The 19,418-nt window shown below is 59.2% G+C and overlaps 2 protein-coding genes and 1 long non-coding RNA gene across 7 annotated transcripts in view; 1 reads left to right on the top strand and 2 right to left on the bottom strand.

Annotated features, from left to right (window-relative positions):
• LOC115300250 overlaps positions 1 to 2,606 on the bottom strand; it is a 5,491-nt gene extending 2,885 nt beyond the window's left edge. The window contains exons 1-2 of one of the 2 annotated variants that reach the window (XR_003912566.1): positions 2,227 to 2,606; positions 1,670 to 1,760 (exon numbers count right to left, since the gene is read on the bottom strand). This is a non-coding gene — a long non-coding RNA (uncharacterized LOC115300250). The remainder of the gene's footprint in view (positions 1 to 1,669; positions 1,761 to 2,226) is intronic. The other variant, XR_003912565.1, reaches the window with a different exon arrangement.
• ATP2A1 (ATPase sarcoplasmic/endoplasmic reticulum Ca2+ transporting 1) overlaps positions 1 to 16,567 on the top strand; it is an 18,824-nt gene extending 2,257 nt beyond the window's left edge. Inside the window, exons 3-24 of the mRNA XM_029949897.1 lie at positions 626 to 1,408; positions 1,752 to 1,769; positions 2,186 to 2,268; positions 3,647 to 3,751; positions 4,464 to 4,602; positions 6,487 to 6,567; positions 7,362 to 7,447; positions 7,580 to 7,877; positions 8,315 to 8,481; positions 10,218 to 10,306; positions 10,579 to 10,681; positions 10,864 to 10,995; positions 12,379 to 12,501; positions 12,628 to 12,846; positions 13,556 to 13,891; positions 14,092 to 14,312; positions 14,419 to 14,621; positions 14,777 to 14,862; positions 14,968 to 15,101; positions 15,221 to 15,338; positions 15,484 to 15,601; positions 16,274 to 16,567. Of these exons, the coding sequence (XP_029805757.1) occupies positions 1,291 to 1,408; positions 1,752 to 1,769; positions 2,186 to 2,268; positions 3,647 to 3,751; positions 4,464 to 4,602; positions 6,487 to 6,567; positions 7,362 to 7,447; positions 7,580 to 7,877; positions 8,315 to 8,481; positions 10,218 to 10,306; positions 10,579 to 10,681; positions 10,864 to 10,995; positions 12,379 to 12,501; positions 12,628 to 12,846; positions 13,556 to 13,891; positions 14,092 to 14,312; positions 14,419 to 14,621; positions 14,777 to 14,862; positions 14,968 to 15,101; positions 15,221 to 15,338; positions 15,484 to 15,601; positions 16,274 to 16,299 (3,003 nt within the window). The 5' untranslated portion in view covers positions 626 to 1,290 and the 3' untranslated portion in view covers positions 16,300 to 16,567. The remainder of the gene's footprint in view (positions 1 to 625; positions 1,409 to 1,751; positions 1,770 to 2,185; positions 2,269 to 3,646; positions 3,752 to 4,463; positions 4,603 to 6,486; positions 6,568 to 7,361; positions 7,448 to 7,579; positions 7,878 to 8,314; positions 8,482 to 10,217; positions 10,307 to 10,578; positions 10,682 to 10,863; positions 10,996 to 12,378; positions 12,502 to 12,627; positions 12,847 to 13,555; positions 13,892 to 14,091; positions 14,313 to 14,418; positions 14,622 to 14,776; positions 14,863 to 14,967; positions 15,102 to 15,220; positions 15,339 to 15,483; positions 15,602 to 16,273) is intronic.
• Positions 16,522 to 19,418, bottom strand: part of RABEP2 (rabaptin, RAB GTPase binding effector protein 2) — an 11,355-nt gene continuing 8,458 nt past the window's right edge. Inside the window, exons 8-13 of one of the 4 annotated variants that reach the window (XM_029949909.1) lie at positions 19,166 to 19,321; positions 18,267 to 18,414; positions 18,129 to 18,140; positions 17,989 to 18,044; positions 17,611 to 17,727; positions 16,522 to 17,178 (exon numbers count right to left, since the gene is read on the bottom strand). In XM_029949909.1, the coding sequence (XP_029805769.1) occupies positions 17,077 to 17,178; positions 17,611 to 17,727; positions 17,989 to 18,044; positions 18,129 to 18,140; positions 18,267 to 18,414; positions 19,166 to 19,321 (591 nt within the window). In that variant the 3' untranslated portion in view covers positions 16,522 to 17,076. Of the gene's footprint in view, positions 17,179 to 17,610; positions 17,728 to 17,988; positions 18,045 to 18,128; positions 18,141 to 18,266; positions 18,445 to 19,165; positions 19,322 to 19,418 lie in introns of those variants that run through there. The other 3 variants (XM_029949910.1, XM_029949908.1, XM_029949911.1) reach the window with 3 other exon arrangements.

The following is a 19,418-nucleotide window of genomic DNA, read 5'->3' as shown; positions in this document are numbered from 1 at the left end:
CCTTATTTCCCCTAGACCTATCCGCATCAATCTGCCCCCTCCCCATTCCTTCCATCTAGAACCTCGGCCCTGTCTACCTTCCCAGCCCCCTTTCCTGGATGCCCCTTCTTCCCTCCTGCCTTTTCCTGTGGGAGATGCCCAGCGCCCGAGCGCCTGGCTCTGATCTTCTCCCCGCTGAAGGGGATACTTCAGGGGTGGGGTAGTGTGGACCACACCCCCTCTGGGTGAACCCTTTGAATTAACACAGTGGGGGTTGAGGTGACCCTCATTCCATGACTTGGGGTGACTACCACCCCCAACCTGAAACCTTTATCCCTCTCCCTCTGCCATCAGCACATTCTGTAGCCTCTTGGATTACCTGACTGTCTGGGTATCCCATTTTCCTGGGGGGGGGATTCCCTATCAGGGATGGGGGGGCCTCGAAGGCTACATTCCCAGAGGCTGAGTTAGAGCGATGGGGGGGGGGGTTTGGGGGAGAGACAGGCAGTCCTGGCTTTGCTCACCAGGGCTTGGACACTAAATCCCTTGTTGATGGCTGCAGCAACCCCTCCTGAGGGTAGAGTTACCATCTTCTGCCCTGTCCCCTTGACCCTCTCCCGATCCCTACTTCCCCTTATCCCTCTAGAACCATTTCCTCTGGCCCCCAAAGGATGCTGTCCCCCTCTCCGGTCCCCTGAAGGTTGGAGTATCTGCTGCCCTTTCAGCCAACGGGGTGAGGAAGAAGGAGACTGTCCCGATAGAAACAGGTTGAAAGGGCGGAACGGGATGGGAGTCGGAAAGGTGGAGGCCTGAAGGTAGGAACTGGGGGCAGGAGTTTGGAACAGGAAATTCGGTACAACCCAGGAGGCCCAGGCAATTGGGGGAGGGGTCAGCAGAAGACAGAAAGTGAAGTCTCTCCCTGCCCCCCCTTCCCTGGGGCTGGGGCCACCTCAGCTTCCCTCATGAGTGACACCTCAGGCTGCAGCCCCACTGTTCCCCCTCTGTCAGCAGAAATATCTCTCTTCTGACCCCTCCTGCCGGAGTCTCAGCCAGCCAATCCCTGACCTGGGCGGGGGGAGCCTGGCCCCCCCTACTCCCTCATAAGGACCAGCTGGGGGCTGGGGGGGTGGCCGGCTGCTGCAAGTGGGACGGGGGTCAGAGCTTCGTGGAGGGAAGAAAATCCTGGGGGGGGGCAGGAGAGAACAAACAAGAAGCCCAGACCGGCAGTTGGACACCCTGAGGAGGACCCCCAACGCGTGAGGACCCCCTAGAAGGAGCACACCGCCCCCTGGCCCCCAGGAAGGGAGCACAATGGAGGCTGCACACTCCAAGACCACAGAAGAATGTTTGGCCTATTTTGGGGTGAGCGAGACTACAGGCCTTACGCCAGACCAAGTGAAGCGACATCTGGAGAAGTACGGCCCCAATGGTAAGTGTCTCTTAGAGGAGAGGCTGGCAACGCCCTCTGGCCCCCCCACAACACAGACACACACACACACACACACATTTACACACCCTGGAGGCTCTCTCCCTCCAGAGTACCTCAGGGAAGAGCCAGGCGTGGTCCGTTGACTGCAGGGGTTAAGAGGACACTGATAAGACAGGGTCCCTGAGACGCAGAGTTTTGGGAGGTTTTCCCGGATGACCTTGATGAACTTCAGATGACCTTTTGGTGACCTGATTCTCTTACCTTAGCCACAGAATCCTGGGTGTGGGGGGCATTAGACCGAGCCCCAAATGAATGTGTCCTTTTCTTCTTTTTCCCTTGGTAGAGCTCCCTGCTGAGGAAGGTAAGTTACTGGAATCCCTGGACTCTCTTAATGACATCCCTCCCCACTCCACCCCCCACTCCCATCTCCCCACCTTCTCCCTACTGACTCCTGGGGCAAATACCCTCCCCAAAGGTTAGAGTCTCAGGCTGGGGGCAGGAGTTTCCGGGCACTTTCTCTGTGAGGCCCCCAGCCCTTGAACAACTAAGTCCCGCCACGACTTTGGGGAGCCTGTTTCTGGACTCCTGGCGAGCTTCCTCGCCTCTTCTCTCAGTACCAAGTGGCTTGCCCATCTCCCCAGAAGCTTCCTGGTTAGGCTGGCAATCAGACCACCCGGGAGTCCCAGCCATTCATCCACCAGACCTTAACCGCTGGGCACCCCCCCCCCCCCCCCCCCCCCCCCCCCCCCCCCCCCCCCCCCCCGCCTCTTCCCACAGGGAAGTCCCTGTGGGAGTTGGTGGTAGAGCAGTTTGAAGACCTCCTTGTGCGGATCCTTCTTCTGGCCGCCTGCATTTCCTTCGTAAGTGTGGAAGGGTATCTGGGGGCCTGCTGGGGTGTGGGTCAGGGGATCTGGAACATCTGAGGTGGGGGGGAGAATCCAGTCCCTCGGTTCCTCTGGTCCAAGCCCTCAGCATCCTATTCCCCAGACCAGAGGGGGGAGGGCTGCTGATGCGAGTATGCCTCGGTCCTCCCCCCACACCCCACAGGCAGGTTTTATTTTAAGCTTTAAGGGTGTTCTCAGCCAAAACACTGAGGCTAAGCCACCTCCGCAGCTTCAAGGGCTTTGAGGGCTCGGGTTACCCCCCAAGCGCAGGGCTCCCCAGCGCAGACCCGGCTGTTGCTGCTGCGCTCAGGCCACCACCCCTCCCGGCATGCCCCGGGGGGCACAGCCGCTTCACCAATCCCCGAACGTCCTGGCGCCCCTGCCCCGCCCTCTCGACGCCCATTGGTCGGGACAAAGACTCCCTCCCAGAGGCGGGAAGGAGCTGCTGGTGTGAGGGTGCTTCCAGACGCGCCCCGAAGGCCCAGCCAGACCCCTTACCAGTCCCCGGGTTTCACTGCCCGCCTACATCCAGACTGGCACTCCTAGGACCCCCCCTCCCCCGCCTGACCTTATTCGCCCTCCCCGGGCCGCTCCTAGCGGCGGAGCTGCCACCTTCCGGGCCCAGGAGCGCCCCCTCTACACCGCCACCTGCAGCCCATCTGCCTTTTGGAGTTTCTTCCTTAACATCTTAGTCCTGCTGGAAGACAAGACTGGGGGCCAAGATGTCTCCCTGTCCCCTGGTCTCCTGTCACGGAGGCCCTGTGGGCCCCTGAGTGCTAGCTGGCAGGGCCTCCCTTCTCCCTTCTCAGATTTGCTCCTTGACATTTGCCTGTAGCTGTTGCCTGGCACTGGCAACAGCTGGGGTGGGGTGTGTACAGGAGGCCCCGTAACTCTATCCCCCCTCCCGCTCCCTTATGAAATTGGAGCTTCCCTGCCTTGGGCTGGTGGGGAGGGCTGGTGGGGGGGGCGGCATGGCGTCTGCAAGGACCACAGGGATTTCCCTCTGGAGTTGTGACTCCCATGGGATGGATGTGGTTGTGGGGGGTCGTGGGCCAGGGTGTCCCGTGAGCTTTGTTTACAGGCCAACAGCTTGGCCAGGGAACTCCAAAAGCATTCCCGGTTAAGCCCTGAGTTGTACACGTCTACTCCTGCCCGTCCCCGCCACCTAACCGCAGTGGCAGTGCCCCTGTGAGTCTGCACTTTGGAGTGTGTAGGACCTCAGACCGATGCGGGGCTGCAGTCTCGGCGTGGCGCCAGGCCCTGTTGCCTCCTGCACACTTTCTCGGCTTACTTGCCTTTCTGTATGTGTTTGAGGGGCTCTATTACCTGGTCTTCTCCCTTCCCCTACTCCCAGGTGCTAGCCTGGTTCGAGGAAGGCGAAGAGACCATCACCGCCTTTGTTGAACCCTTTGTCATCCTCCTGATCCTCATCGCCAATGCCATTGTGGGAGTTTGGCAGGTTAGCTGTGACCCCGCCTCAGTCCTTCACATCCTGACACTAAACACGAAGCCAGCCTCCCTCCTAGACTCCTCCTCCTCCGTCACTTCCTCTGGGCCTGCCTCGTTCTCTGTTCCTAATGCCAGGTTTGGAGAGGGGATGGGGCGTGGGAAAGAGGCGGGAGACTGGTGCTCCCACTGTCACTTGCTGGCCGGATAACTCAGGCAAGTTCCTTCACCTCTCTCGGCCTCAGTTTCCTCCTCCATAAAATGGGGTTACTAATCCTGTCCATCAGAGCTGCAGTGAAATGTACCAGGATGAGTGTGAAGTGGCCAGCCCTGTGCCTGGCATATAGTAGCAGGTCAATAAATGTGCTTTGATTTTCCTTCTTACCTTACCACGCTCTACTTTTGCTGACCCTTGCTTTTGACTTTCTTTGATTCTCTTTTTTTTCTCCTCTGAACCTCCTTGCCTGTTTTCAACCATAAGTGACAGTTTCCTCAACACACACACACACACACACACACACACACACACACACACACACACCTACCTCCATGGGGTAGGTGTGTCTACTCCCCTACATAACCTGCCTCTTCCTCTGTCCTGTCCCTGCTTCCCCCGAGGACTCTGGCCCCTGCCCCTCCTCATCCTCCCCGGCCAGTCCCCTCCCCTTCCACCACCTTCCTCCCTCCCTCTGATGACCCTCCTCTCCTCCACTCTGTCCCTCCAGGAGCGTAATGCAGAGAATGCCATTGAGGCTCTGAAGGAATATGAACCCGAGATGGGGAAAGTTTACCGGGCTGACCGCAAGTCAGTGCAGAGGATCAAGGCTCGGGACATTGTCCCCGGGGACATTGTGGAGGTGGCTGGTGAGTGATGGGAATGAGTGGTCCAGGGAGGGAGGCCTTAGGTTCAAGGCAGAGAGGATGTGTATGTTGAGGGTGGGGGCCCCTGACTCTGGGAGGTCCAGGAGGTAGCCAGGATGGTGGAATCTTTGCCTCTCCTTCCCAGACTCCTCAGGAGGTCACCTCAGGGCACTGTGGCCACAGCTCCCCTCCCCGTCAGAGTCTCAGCAGGAACAGCCAGTCCTGTCCCTGATGCTCCAGGCAGACCCCCTGCTCCCCCTCCTCTCACCCAGCACTTGCAAGCAACAGGTGGAACCCAGTTCCTGCCAATGGCCCCGTCTCCACCCCCCTCCCGAAGCCTGGCTTCCCTCTCCTTCCACCCACCCCCAAGCTTGGTCAGCTTTAAATCTTGACCTCTTGGTGCCCTTGAGGCCTCTTGAAGGGGAAGGAGTGAGGGTAGAAGGGAGGAGGGGGGCTGAAGGCTCAAGCCCCCAACCATGTAAGGGAAACTCAGGCTCTAGTGGGGAGCACGGGACCTGGGAGGAGGGAGCTCAAGGAGGAGCCCCGCCTCTCCAGTGAGGGACACTTAATGCCTGACCAGGGAGGGGTGGGGGCCGGGTGGCTAAGATTACTGGATTCTGCCCCCTTCAGCGGTTTTTATATTTGCCCCGCGTAGGCCTTCCCACATCTCAAGGCCCCTGGCACAGGGGGATGGATCTAGGCCTCCTTCCTTCCACAAGACTCCCGAGTTGCCACCATGGGAAACCTGGGGAGAGGGAGGGAGGGTGGGCCGAAGACCCCACTGCGCCATCACAGGGCCACCCCGCCACGGTGACAGTTTGGAGTCAGTGCCATGAACGTCTATAAATATCACTTGGGCTTGGGTGACAGGGTGTCCCGCCCAACTCCGTGGCCGACCTCCTCCCTCCTCCGTCAGTTTCCTCTGGTGTGGGAGGAGGAACCCTAGAAACAGGGAAAGGAAAACAGCCCCATGAACCCTGTCCCCCGTACCATCCGTGGGACCTGGTGGGATTAGCAGAGGCTCTGGGAGGTGATTAGCCTCCTCAAAGGCCCTGAAGTCCAGGCAGGGGTGTTATCCACCTTGTCAGCCCACCTGGAAGGTGGCCTGCCCCCATTCTTGCTCGGCCTTCCCCAGCCCACCCCCCCCTTCCTTGTTTCCCCCAGGCCTCCCCTTCTCTCCTGCCATCTCCTCAGCTCACTTCCCATGGCCTCCTGCCTTCCCTCAGGTGCTCAGACCAGGGCCTGGTGCCTGCAGCCTCCGCCAGGCCCCGCCAGACCCCGCCAGACCTGTGCCCTCTGCCCCGCAGCCCCTCCCTCTCCTCCTGCGTCTCCCCTTCTCACCCTTCCCTCTTGCTCCAGCTTTTGCCCTGCTTGACATTGCTTTTCTCGATTCCCAGATTTTCTCCTGTTTCTTCCTGTCCCACCCAGTGATTCCATGGCATTCTCTCCCCCCGATGCACGTCCCCCAAATTTACTGTTTTCCTTAGTTCTTTTCTTGCCCTCCTCTCTTCACTTTTCTCCCTCGTGTTTCCCTCTCTGTTTCGCTGTCTCGTGACATAGCTGGACTCTTCCTGATTTTCCTTTCAGCCACTTGGGGCTCACTATGGAGCACGTGCTGTGGGCCAGGCAGTGCCCAGGGCCCTCTCACGGGCTCACGCTCCCAGGGGGAGAAAAGCAACGAGGGGCAATTGGAATGAATGTTGAGAAGGGGGTGCTTGCTAGGGTCCCAGAGGCCCACGCCAAGGGCCGAGCCCAAGCCCAGGGTGGGCACCCAGCCCCGGCGACCTGCAGGCCGAGGTGAGGTAGCCATACAAAGACTGGGCTTTTCCCGGGAAGGAAGAGAAGCCCTGTCTCAGCTGACCTCACTCTCGTCTGCTCTTCCCACAGTGGGTGACAAAGTGCCCGCAGACATCCGCATCCTGTCCATCAAATCCACCACCCTCCGGGTTGACCAGTCCATCCTGACAGGTCCGGGGGCCTGGGTGGGGGGTGCTTCATGGGGGCATGGGGGTGAGGCTGTGCCGAGGCGGGGAGCTGAGTGGACTCACGGGGACGGAATTCCGGGTGGATGAAAGAGAACATGCAGCAACACGACCCGCTCAGAGCGGCTCAGCCTTTGTTCGTGTCCCAAGTCTGAAACACAAGGGGTCATGGGAAGGGGCGGGATGTTTATGCCCATTCTCCAGATGGTCATTGACCCCATTCTCCTTCACGGGCGTTCAGTGCCCAGAGAACTTTCCTGTTGCCTCGAAAGGCCCCCAAGTGGGGAACGATAGATTCTAGGACACAGTGGAGGGTCTGGTGCACTTAAAACCACAACTGCTTCTGTTTCTCCACTGCGAGAGAGACGGTGAAGAGCCAGGGAGCATTCCTGTGGGTGGGCCAAGGAGGCAAGGCTGGGCCGGCCCGGGCTGGCTCTCCGAGCCCCTGCCCACTGGGGTGAGGGAGGCAAGGTAGGGGTGTCTCTTCCCCAGGAACGGGCCCTGTAGTTGACAGAGCACCTTCACATATGTCAGCTCGTTCACCAAGACCTGGTTCCGAGTCCGTATATATACTGTCTCCATTTGACAGAGGAAGGGAGGTTACACAATCCCAGTTTATGCTCGAAGTGCATAAACCTCTTCCAGAGCTCAGACTTCCTGCACACTTGGTGCTTGGTCCTTAGGAGGCCTCGTCCTGCCAAGCAGGATGGGAGTTAGGGGCACGAAGGATGGGAGTAGGACATGATGTCATCTGAAAACCCCTTGGCTCTTCCTCCCCAGGCGAGTCCGTATCTGTCATCAAGCACACAGAGCCCGTTCCTGACCCCCGAGCTGTCAACCAGGATAAAAAGAACATGCTTTTCTCGGTGAGCCGTGCGGGGCCAGCTGTCGTGCGCTCCAAGCCAGAGGTCCCGGTGTGGGAGGGACATGGCGGCATGAGGAGGAGAGACGAGGCTGCCCCTCTCGCCTGATTCCTGGCCTCTGGTTCACCCCCTCAGGGTACCAACATTGCAGCTGGCAAGGCCTTAGGCATCGTGGCCACGACTGGTGTGAGCACCGAGATTGGGAAGATCCGCGACCAAATGGCCGCCACAGAGCAGGACAAAACCCCTCTGCAGCAGAAGCTGGACGAGTTCGGGGAGCAGCTCTCCAAGGTCATCTCCCTCATCTGTGTGGCCGTCTGGCTCATCAACATCGGCCACTTCAACGACCCCGTCCACGGCGGCTCCTGGCTGCGGGGTGCCATCTACTACTTTAAGATTGCTGTGGCCCTAGCTGTGGCCGCGATCCCAGAAGGTATGGCGAGCGCTCGCTCTTCCCTCCCGTGTGCTAATCTAATCCGCAAAAACCCCTTTTCCGAGTAGGGTAACATTTCCGGGTTCCAGGGATCAGGACCTGATTTCCTTTTTTTTTTTTTTTTAAATTTTTTTTTTAATCTTTATTTTTGAGAGAGAGAGATACAGAGCATGAATGGGGGAGGAGCAGAGAAAGAGGGAGACACAGAATCTGAAGGAGGCTTCAGGCTCTGAGCTGTCAGCACAGAGCCCAACGCGGGTCTCAAACCCGTGCACCTCGAGATCATGACCTGAGCCGAAGTCGGATGCTTAACCGACTGAGCCACCCAGGTGCCCTAGGACCTGATTTCCCTGGGGCCTGTTGACGAGCCTACTACGCAAGGTCTCCCTCTCTCCCCTGCCATGGAGTCCTCACTCCTTCCCCATTCTCCCCCCCAGGCCTGCCCGCGGTCATCACCACCTGCCTGGCCTTGGGCACCCGGCGGATGGCAAAGAAAAATGCAATCGTGAGGAGCCTGCCCTCCGTGGAGACTCTGGGCTGCACCTCTGTCATCTGCTCCGACAAGACAGGCACCCTCACCACCAACCAGATGTCTGTCTGCAAGGTCAGGCGAGGGTGGTCAGCTCCGTCTCTGCACACTGCCTTTGGGGTGAAATGAGCCCTCCAGAGGTGGGGTTACCCCTTCATTACTGGTAGCTTCTCATTCTGGCCAGGGAAACACATGCTCAGTGGGTAGGCAGGTCGGGACCAGCCAGCTGGGAAAAAGGATGAGAGAGGGCCCTCTGCTCACCCCTCCTCCCAGAGTGGTCCTCCGTGGCCTCACTGACCTTGAACAGCATTTCGGAAACCAGGGCTCTTAATCTTTTCTTTTTCTATTTCTTTTCTTTTTTCTTTTTCCTTTTTTTCTTTTCTTTTTCTTTTTCCTTTTTTTCTTTTTTCTTCTTTATCCTTTTTCTTTTTTCTCTTTTTTCTTTTCCTTTATTTTTTCTTTTCTTTTTCTCTTTATTTTTGAGAACGAGAGAGAGAGTGAGCACAAGCAGGGGAGGGGCAGAGAGTGGGGGGATAGAGAGAGGGAGAGAAAGAGAATCCCAAGCAGGCTCTGCACTGTCAGTGCTCAGGGACGGTGAGATCATGACCTCAAGCAGAAACCAACAATCAGACGCTTAATCGATTGAGCCACCCAGGTGCCCCCGGGCTCTTAATCTTTTCTGTGCTTCAGACTTTTTGGTAGTATGGACCTCTTCTCAGTATGATAGTTTAAATGTAGAAAATAAAATACATAGCATTGTTTTTAAAAATGCATTGGATTACAGGGAAACCAGTGACTGAGATACAGTTACCAAAATATTTTAAAAACAAATGTGTGATTTGGTCGCACACAGGCTTTGGAACTAATGTTGAGTGGGTCTAAGCTTCAGTGTAATACTGGAGCAGAAGTGCTATTGTGAGGGCTCTGCAGTCATGTGATGGGAAAGTATCTGTGGTCGCACTGGTGGCAGAAGCACGGGGCTAGCACTGATGTGGTCCATTGCCTGCATCATCATTGGACGGAGATGCTCAATGTTAGAAAACAAGAGAGGTCTTTTTTTTTTCCCCCATCAAAGTTCACAGACCTCTTGGCAGGGGGGTTGGGGGTCAGGGGGCTCATTCACAGACCCTAGGCAGAGAACCCCGGCTCTAAGCAGAGTTCCGTGGGATGGCATATCCAGGAAGAATAAATTGTTCTGCGAATCGACGGCTGTGCAGTTGGGCGAGGGCAGCTGTACCTTTAGCTCCTGTGGGGACACCCCTGTGCCTGCTGCCACTTGAAAGCCTTGGAGAAGGCCGGCCATCGAGAGGGTGGATTCCACTTTGTTTCACGCAGAGTTTTGCAAACTTACTTGACCACAGAACCGCTTTATCTTGGAACCTGTCTTAAGCCTCATCCTTCCCCTGCTGGCTGAAGTCCGGTCCCAGTCCTCTCTGGGACCTTCCGAAGCACCGGCTTCAAAGCCAGACCGCAGGCCCCTGCAACTGGCCTCCCATCCTGCTTCCTAAAAATAAATTGATTGCCCTCATTTGAAAGTCTGCAGATTTTCACAGGAAAATAACCTGACTTTCTGGCCTTTCCTGCAAAATTGGAAGATCTCTTGGGTCACCTTTTATTAAGGTGCCTGCAGAAACTAGTGACTTGTTTTGAGGACACTAACACTGAACATGGAGGATGGTGGCCAGGGAGTAGCAGGAGGGGGGAGGCAAGGGGCCCGGAGGCTCCTGATCCTCAAGTATGGCTGTGAGAGGGACAGAGCCCTGGCCTTTGGGGACAGGTAGACATCTGTGCGCATGGCTTTCTCCCAGTAGATGTTCATTATTGACAAAGTGGACGGAAACATCTGTGTCCTGAATGAGTTCTCCATCACCGGTTCCACTTATGCTCCAGAAGGAGAGGTGTAAGTCCCCCCAAGGGACTCCCCTCGGCTCCTCCCTGCCCCCCAGACACACACACCCCCCACTTCTCTCCCTGGGGCGCTCCCTCTAGTTTTGTCTTCCTTCTTGTCTCCTCTTCCTTCCCCGACCTTGTTCTCTCTCCCATCTGACCTCCACGTCAGTCGCCAGGTTCCCGACCGCCCCTCACTGCTTTCCCCCACATTCTCTCTGCATCTCAGTCCCTATTCTTCCCTCTCTGTCTCTTTTCCTTCCTTCCTCCCCACCCCGCTGCCAGCTTGAAGAATGATAAGCCAGTCCGGTCAGGGCAGTATGATGGGCTGGTGGAGTTGGCCACCATCTGTGCCCTCTGCAATGACTCCGCCTTGGACTTCAATGAGGTAACCCCTCCACTGCTGAGGCAGCCCCCCACCCCCTCCCCCTGACTCAGGCCTCCTCGGCAGGCCGCAGGGGAAGGGCGTGCTTTGTCCCTGGGTGGCAGGGGGATGGTGGGCATGAGAGGTGGGAGCGAGGGGCCGGGAGCAAGGGGCACTTACTTGCTCTTCCTCCTCTGCCCTCTCAGGCCAAAGGAGTTTATGAGAAGGTGGGTGAGGCCACCGAGACGGCGCTCACCACCCTGGTGGAGAAGATGAACGTGTTCAACACAGATGTGAGGAGCCTCTCAAAGGTGGAGAGGGCCAATGCCTGCAACTCAGTGAGTCTGGGCGCGGCTCCCATGGGGTCCTTCTTACACACAGGCCAGGACCCAGGGGACCTCAGGACACGGAGGCCCCAGGTCCAGCCGGCAGGGCCTTGGGCCCCATGCCGGGACCCCAGTCAGCACATGCAGACGGCCTCTCCGCAGCTTTTCTTGGCCAGGCTGAGCTGGGTAGGACCTCCCCCGCTGGGCTGATACGCTCTCCCCCTGCCCAGCTGCAGCGTTCCTGGATGCCACTTCCTCTGCGGGTCCCTCGGAGGAAGGGACAGAGCTGGTGCAGAAAGCACAAGCCTTCCATTGCAGGGCTTCCCCTGGTCCAGATGAACAAACCCCACTGTGTCCCTAAGACTTTGGAGATTCGTATTTACTCAGTGTGCACATCGAGTTCCTCTTGTGTATTATGTTGTCAGCATCGCTCATTCCTTTTTTTTTTAATGCTCATCTTTGAGGGAAGTATTTTTTAAATGTTTGTTTAGTTTTGCATATGCGTGCAAGCGGGGGAAGGGCAGGGAGAGAGGGGACAGAGCGTCTGAAGTGGGCTCCGCACCGACAGCAGAGAGCCTGATGCGGGGGCTCAGACTCACAAACTGTGAGTTCACGACCTGAGCCAAAGTCGACATTTAACCGACTGAGCTGCCCAAGCGCCTCTCACTCCTTCTTTTTCTGTTTTTTTTCTTTTGTGTATGTAAGATGCTCACTGCTGCTTTACTTAGTGTGACAGAAGTGTGAAAACCACCTCAACATTAGTAGAGAACGCACGGAGGAAATGTGGAAAAGATAATAGAAGCATCAGCTTATCTTTTATGGATTGTTACTGTCACCCCTGGATTACTTTGAAGTGTCTATGGCGCATCTGGTGAAAAGGCTCTCGCTCATTGGTGGTGTGCTTATTACAGCGTGCCAGGCCCTAGGGCTGCGTTGTCCGCTAACATGTCTCTAGGAGCCCACGTGTAGTCATTCTGATTTAAATTAAGATGAAATAAAAGTAAAAACTCAGTTCTTCGGCTGCACCAGCCACATTTTCCACAGCCGATACCGTGCTCAGTTGCGCCGTATTGGACGGTTCAGATTACAGAACATTCCCATCATCACGGAAAGTTCTACCAGATAGTGCCATCTTGTGCCCTCCTGTTTCTGGCTGGGCTTAAAACTGGACGCTGTAAGAGAGTGGCCGCACCAACCTTGGAATTCTCTCCATTTGTGCTGTAGGTACCAGACTGAGTTTCAGTCTGAGACTCAGCTTGGGGTCTGCTCTGACCTCCAGATCCTCTTTGATTATGTTTTAAAGATTCTGGGACTCTGCCCTTCTAGCACAGCATCATTTTTCTTATTCCACTAATCTCACATCTAGCCTCCTCCTGTCTGTCTCCTCTCTCCCAGGTGATCCGCCAGCTAATGAAGAAGGAATTTACCTTGGAGTTCTCCCGAGACAGGAAGTCTATGTCTGTGTATTGCTCTCCAGCCAAATCCCGGGCTGCCGTGGGCAACAAGATGTTTGTCAAGGTCAGAAATCAGAATGTGCCTCAGTCCCCCTCTTCCTAGCCGTGAGGCCCTCTCCTATCCCTGCCCCCTGTCACTGTGCCCTGGGAGAAAGACAGTAGTCCCTGAAAAACCATTCTGGTCTCCTAGGGTGCCCCCGAGGGGGTCATCGACCGGTGTAACTATGTGCGAGTTGGCACCACCCGGGTGCCGATGACGGGGCCGGTGAAGGACAAGATCTTGTCGGTGATCAAGGAGTGGGGCACTGGCCGGGACACCCTGCGCTGCCTGGCCCTGGCCACACGGGACACCCCCCCGAAGCGAGAGGAGATGGTCCTGGATGACTCTGCCAGGTTCATGGAGTATGAGGTGAGCCGACAGAAGCCTCCCACCACCCCGGAGTCATCCGCCTCACCCCCGCCCTGCCCCCTGCGTCCTTTCCTACTTCGCCACGGGCCCTAGAATCACAGGACAGAACCCAGAATCTGAAAGGAGCTTAGGAATCACCTAGTCCAGAACCACTTTGTTTGTGATCATGGACCCGTGTGAGGTGAGGCGTGGCGCTGGCAGCCAGAAAGGGAGAGCACTCGGTCACTGGGCATGCTCGGTTCTGCCGACATTTTCCAGAGTCAGAGGTTCCTGATTGGATAAGCAGGGCGTAGACCTGAATTCTGGCACAGGCGCCTCATGTTGCCGGGGACCGGCTTTCTGAATAGTGCCAAAGTCCACTCCCTTCGTTTCCTAGACGGGACCCGTTGGCCTGGCATGTAGTGCGGATTTGCTCAACGCTGTAGACCAAGTGAGGGGCCCTGCTGAGAGCAGAAGCCACTGTCCTCCCAGCCCAAGCTCCTTCCCTGAAATGCACGCGGTCTGCCACCAACGACGGGCCTGGCAGCGTGTTCACACGTGTGAACAGGGAGCGTTTCCTGCCCCTCGGCCTCTGAGTCCCCCCGGGATTTACACACCGGGCCCAGCGTCCGTGTTCTCCCCATGTCCCCCCGAGCTTCCTCCCTGGCTCGTTTCCCGGCTCGTTTCCCCAGTCCTTCCCTGAACCTGTCGCTCTCTGCTGCCTCCCCAGACGGACCTGACATTTGTGGGCGTGGTGGGCATGCTGGACCCACCCCGCAAGGAGGTCACGGGCTCCATTCAGCTGTGCCGGGATGCCGGAATCCGAGTCATCATGATCACCGGGGACAACAAGGGCACAGCCATCGCCATCTGCCGGCGGATTGGCATCTTTGGGGAGAACGAGGAGGTGGCCGACCGGGCCTACACCGGCCGGGAGTTTGACGACCTGCCCCTGGCGGAGCAGCGGGAGGCCTGCCGTCGAGCCTGCTGCTTCGCCCGGGTGGAGCCCTCCCACAAGTCCAAGATCGTGGAGTACCTGCAGTCCTACGATGAGATCACGGCCATGGTGAGGGGACGGCAGGGCTGCACGGCGGGGCACAAGCGCACAGGCGAGGGCCAGTCTACACACAGGCCCCCAAGATGACGGTCTCGGGAGCCCGGGGGCCCAGGGGGGACTAAGCAGGGGGAGGGGCTCTGGCAAGATGCCCAGGGGGAGGATCAACCCCAGAGGAGGGTTCGTGTCCCACCTTCTCTTTGTCCCATCAGACAGGGGATGGTGTCAACGATGCCCCCGCCCTGAAGAAGGCCGAGATTGGCATTGCCATGGGCTCCGGCACCGCCGTGGCCAAGACCGCCTCCGAGATGGTGCTGGCGGACGACAACTTCTCCACCATCGTGGCCGCGGTGGAGGAGGGCCGCGCCATCTACAACAACATGAAGCAGTTCATCCGCTACCTCATCTCCTCCAATGTGGGCGAGGTGGTCTGGTGAGCGGCCAGGGAGGGCGCCCAAGGGCACCCAGGGCTGGGTGGGGGTGGGGGGCGACCACAGGAACAGAGGCAGGACGGACATGTGACCCCCTCCTTCTGGCAGCATCTTCCTGACTGCTGCCTTGGGACTGCCGGAGGCCCTGATCCCCGTGCAGCTGCTGTGGGTGAACTTGGTGACGGATGGGCTCCCGGCCACAGCCCTGGGCTTCAACCCGCCGGACCTGGACATCATGGACCGGCCTCCCCGGAGTCCCAAGGAGCCCCTCATCAGTGGCTGGCTTTTCTTCCGCTACATGGCAATCGGGGGTGAGCAGGACGGGACCCCAGTCCTCCCCAGCCCTCGGGATTAGCCCCTTTTCCAGGACACCCACTCCGTGATGCAGGCACCCCGGGGTGCCCTCTTCCTCAACCAGCTCTTCATGGCCAGGAGCCCCCTTGACACCTCCCATCTCCCATCACAGGCTACGTGGGTGCAGCCACCGTGGGAGCGGCTGCCTGGTGGTTCCTGTATGCGGATGACGGGCCTCATGTCACTTACAGCCAGCTGGTAGGGAAGACGGAGGAGGGAGGAGGGTGAGGAGCAGGAGGGCGGTGTGCAGGCTTCTGTGGGATGCCAGCCCCTCACGCCTCCCGCCTCCCCCCTCCCCCACAGACTCACTTCATGCAGTGCAACGAGGAAAACCCCGACTTTGAGGGCCTGGACTGCGAGGTCTTCGAGGCCCCTGAGCCCATGACCATGGCCTTGTCTGTGCTGGTTACCATTGAAATGTGCAACGCTCTCAACAGGTGGGCCCTGCCCCTGCCGCCTTCTGGAAGCCGCCGGGTCCTCCCTTTCCTCTCTCTGCTCACCCCTGCTTTCTTCTGCTGTCCCCTGCCCTGGCCTCCCCCCGGCCTCCCCCCCACAGCCTGTCTGAGAACCAGTCCCTTCTGCGGATGCCGCCCTGGGTGAACATCTGGCTGCTGGGCTCCATCTGCCTGTCCATGTCCCTGCACTTCCTCATCCTCTATGTCGACCCTCTGCCGGTGAGCCTCCTCCAGCCGGGTCGCCTTTCTCCGCCCCTCAGGGCCCTGACAGAGGAGGGAGTCAGGCTGGGCGGTTCTTCTGTGTCCCCTCCGGAGGGCAACACTGGTCGTCACCACCTCTGCCTGTCCCTCCCCTCCCCCCCAGATGATCTTCAAGCTCCGGGCCCTGGACTTCACTCAGTGGCTCATGGTCCTCAAGATCTCATTTCCAGTCATTGGGCTCGATGAGCTCCTCAAGTTCATTGCTCGGAACTACCTAGAGGGTAAGCCGTGCCGCCCGCCTCCAGGCCCTGCTCGCCCCTGGCCCCACACGGCCCCGCCCTCTGCGCTGCGAAGGCGCCTGCCCCCCCTTCCTTTTCAGCTGGGTCCTCTGGCCCCTTCCCTGGGCCCCGCTCCCCTGCGCCTGTGCAGGCGCCCGCAGCCTCCTTAGCCCTCTCGGCCCTCCATGCCCGTCCCCGCCCTCCGTAACTCTGTCTCTCTGTCCTCTCTGGCCATAGGATAACCGTTTCCCCCTCCTCCATCTCTTTGAACCGTGTCACAGGTATCACCCCTCTGTCGCCCTCGCCCCCAGCTGCTGTGCCCCCCTGCGCGTCCCCGTGTCCCCTCAGTGGCTCCTAAGGCCACTTGCGCTCGCTGCTCCACCCGGAGCCCCTGCTGCCGCTGCCGCTGCCACGCTTCTAAGCGGGGCAAGCTGCTGCCCTCCCTGTGAGGGGGCGCCGCCCTGCCCAGGGCAGCACTGCGCGTGCTGGGCTGCGCTGCGCTGCGCGCTGAGCTGTCTGCTGCGGGGGCTCCAGTACTGGGGAGGAGTGGGGGCTGGGGTCACAGGTGAGTCCAGGGGGCTGGGGTGACCCTCCAGGTGAGTGTCCCAGGAGATGGGGGGAAAGAGAGCCTGCCCCTCTCCTGCCCCCGCCTCATCCTTCCCTTTCTCCTTCCAGATCCAGAAGATGAAAGAAGGAAGTAACCAGTCTTTCTGCCCCTTCTTCCCCACCCTGATAGCAATGCATCTTCAGGCCGAGCTGTGGCACACACTCCCACGTCCCCTCCACGTCCCCACGTTCTTCTGTTTATAAACACCATGGTCCCTTTCACTTTTCCAGCCCCTTCAACAGCCCACCTTCCCTCGTGCTCCTGGAAAACCTCCCCTCCCCAACCCCCTGGGGCTTGCAGGGACAAGGTGACAGACTGAGCTGAGCTGCTTATTTATTGAAAATAAATGACAGAAAAGTCTGGCCTTGCCTCTGTGCACATCTCAGGGCCTGGGCTGGGCCCCTGGGGACGAGCATCTTAGTGTCATGCGGTCCAGAGAGCAGCTGCCTGTCCCGGGGGGCGTGGATAGAGGCCCCCAGCCCCCGCTCCCAGCGCGGCTGCGCATCAGGGAAGGGACGGCACTGTAACAGGCACGGCTGTTAGTCTGGCTCAGGCGGCGGGGGGACAGCGGCAGGAGGGCCAGGACCCAGGAGGCAGCATGGCAGCTAGAAAGCCGCAGGGCCAAACCCGAACCTTTGGTTCCCAGAGGGGGCTGGGACTCCCACCCAGGTGTCACCCTTGGGAGCAGGAGGCCAGCCTCCCCCCACCAGGAGGAGGTGCGGGAGAGACAGAGAAGTGGTGGCCCCATCACACCTCGACCCCAGGCTTGGAGGGGATGAAGACACTATCCCGAGACACCCAGAGCCTAGGCCTCTTGGTTCAGGAGTAGGGAGAGAGGCGGTCTCCCCCAGGCTGGGTGATGTCTAGCCCCTCAGGTGTCCTTGATGTCCCTAATGTCCCTGAGGGGCGCCTCATCCATGATGCTGCGCACCTGCTCCAGACTTCCCGCCTGGCGGATCTGTTCTAGACGCACCTGTGGGGTCCGGCGAGGGAGGAGGAGGGTGCTTGGTGGGGAGATGTAGCCCTGCTGCCACCTGCCGGCCCCCCAAGGGGCAAGGGCCTGGGACCAGCATACCCAGGGCCCCCACCCTTCCCAACCCACAGTGGAACTGGGTCCAAGGGAAGAAGTGGGTCCTAAGATAGAGGCCTGCTGCAGTGCGGGCTGGGCAGGCAGGGCGGACCTCACGCTGCACGCCACATGCCAGGCTCTGGGCCAAGGACGCGCCACGTGTCCAAAGACAGACGTATATGGCTTTCAATCTCTTTTGCGCCATAGCTCAGAGGAAAGGAGGGCGCCAGCCTCAGAAGGCAGAAGGGAACTCCCCTCATTGGAAGGCCGTCCTTATAGGACCTAGGACGAGTCACCTGGGCCATGCCAGCCTGATGGGAAGGGGACACACTGTACCTGCAGGGCCTGGGACAGCCGCACAAAATCCCTCTGCACCTGTTCACTGGTCTCCAGCTCGGCCTGCAGCCGAAGCACCTTGGCCCTCTGTTCTGAGAGGAGGTCTGTGAGCTGGGCCTGGGGGGACAGGACGCAGAGCTGGGGCTGGTGCCAGATGGGGCCGTGTGTGGCCAAAGAAACAAGATGTCTGGACAGGGGTGCCCTCTCCAAGCCATCCCTGACTCTGACCTCTTGTGAGAGGCCGGAGCCCCGTGGCTACCTCGGGGTTTCCTGCCACCTGGCCTAAAGGCGACAGACATGGCAGGAGAGGCTGCTGGGGGTCTCCACGCTGCCGCCCCTCCCGCCGTCGTGGAGTCTGGCCCCGGAGTCCAGCCTCACCTTGCTCTGTTCCTGCTGGATCCGCTCCATCTCCGTCCTCAGGCTGCACAGGGAGGCTGGGAAGTCAGGCAGGGGCCAGACGTCAGGCCCGCACCCTCCCTCCACCCCCCCTACCCACCCAGGCTCCGGCCCATACTCACCTTCTAACACCTCTGTGTGGGAAGGAAAAAAAGAGAGGTCAAGACTTGTTCGGACGCCGTCTCCCTTCTCTCCCCTCCTGGTGCCCGGGTACTCCCCTGGGGGGCGAGGCTGGGGCGGCTCCCCTCCTCGGCCCTCACCTGTCTCCTCCCGCTGCACCCTCAGCTGCCCCTCCAGGCTGGCCCTGGCCGCAGTCTCCTCCTCCAGCGCCTCCCGGAGCGTCACGATCTCAATCCGGAGGCGCTCAGCCTCATGCTCCCGGGCCTGCTGCTGGGCCCGCGCCTCCTGCTGCGTGCGACGCACCAGCTGCTGCAGCTCCTGCCCAGGGAGGCCGGTCACCCGCTGGGTGGGCAGGAGGGCCGGAGGCCGCAGGGGCCACCAGCCGGATGGGGCCAGGGGGGAAGGGGACAAAGGAACGGAGGGAGGGAGGGAACTTAAAAGGGGAAACGACCCCTGTGTGGCCAGTCACAAGGAGAGTGGACGAACAGAGCCACCAGTGACCACTTGTGAGCGTCCGCCCTGCTGGGACTGGAGGACCCTTGGGCATGGCACTGAGCAAAAGAGCAGGGCACCTGCTTGTTATGCTCAGAACGCAAAAGTTAGCGCTGCGCTATTTAGACAGACGCATATGTATGATGACAACAATGGTACCAAAAAGAGCAAGAGCGTGACAAAGGTCAGGACGGCAGAGACAGAACCAAGGGGCATGGGGCGAACGGAAGGAGCCCGAGGCTGTGGCTCTCAGGGGGGGGGCAAGGGTTCAGGTGACCTTCAGGTTTCTAATGAGCTCGGTCCACAAAAGCCACACACAGGCCAATGATGACAGCTCGGTATAAACCGAGATGACAAGGAATTAGATTTTTGTTGATCTCACTTAAAAAATAACAAACGGGTCAAATTATTGCTTCCTTTGCGCCAAGCGCTTGGCAAGCTCATTTTCTCTTGGCACCGAGGCTGGGAAGGGGGTATGGTCCCCGGTCAGTGTTCTGCTGTGCCTGGAGGCAAAGGGCCAGCCGGGCGGCACCCACAACCCCCTTACCGGCACCAAGCTGGGCAGCGACTCCTCTTGACCGTCATCCTGCTCTAGGACCCAGAGGGCTGAAGTCGGTGGCTGCTCGGCCCGGAGTCCTTGGTTTTCCTCAGTCAGCCGCTTTACCTCGTGGCTCAGGCATCTGTGTGACGTAGCCAGCTCTGCCTGGGGATGGACAGTTAGTGGAGAGGATGAGGGGGCCGGGGTGTCTGTCGCCAGAGCCCCATGAGGCGAAACCCTGACCCTCCTCCTGACACTCTCC

Source organism: Suricata suricatta, chromosome 8 (assembly GCF_006229205.1).
Source record: "Suricata suricatta isolate VVHF042 chromosome 8, meerkat_22Aug2017_6uvM2_HiC, whole genome shotgun sequence".
NCBI lineage: Eukaryota > Metazoa > Chordata > Mammalia > Carnivora > Herpestidae > Suricata > Suricata suricatta.
Note: the sequence above shows the minus strand (reverse complement) of the source record. Positions and strands in the feature narration are given on the sequence as shown.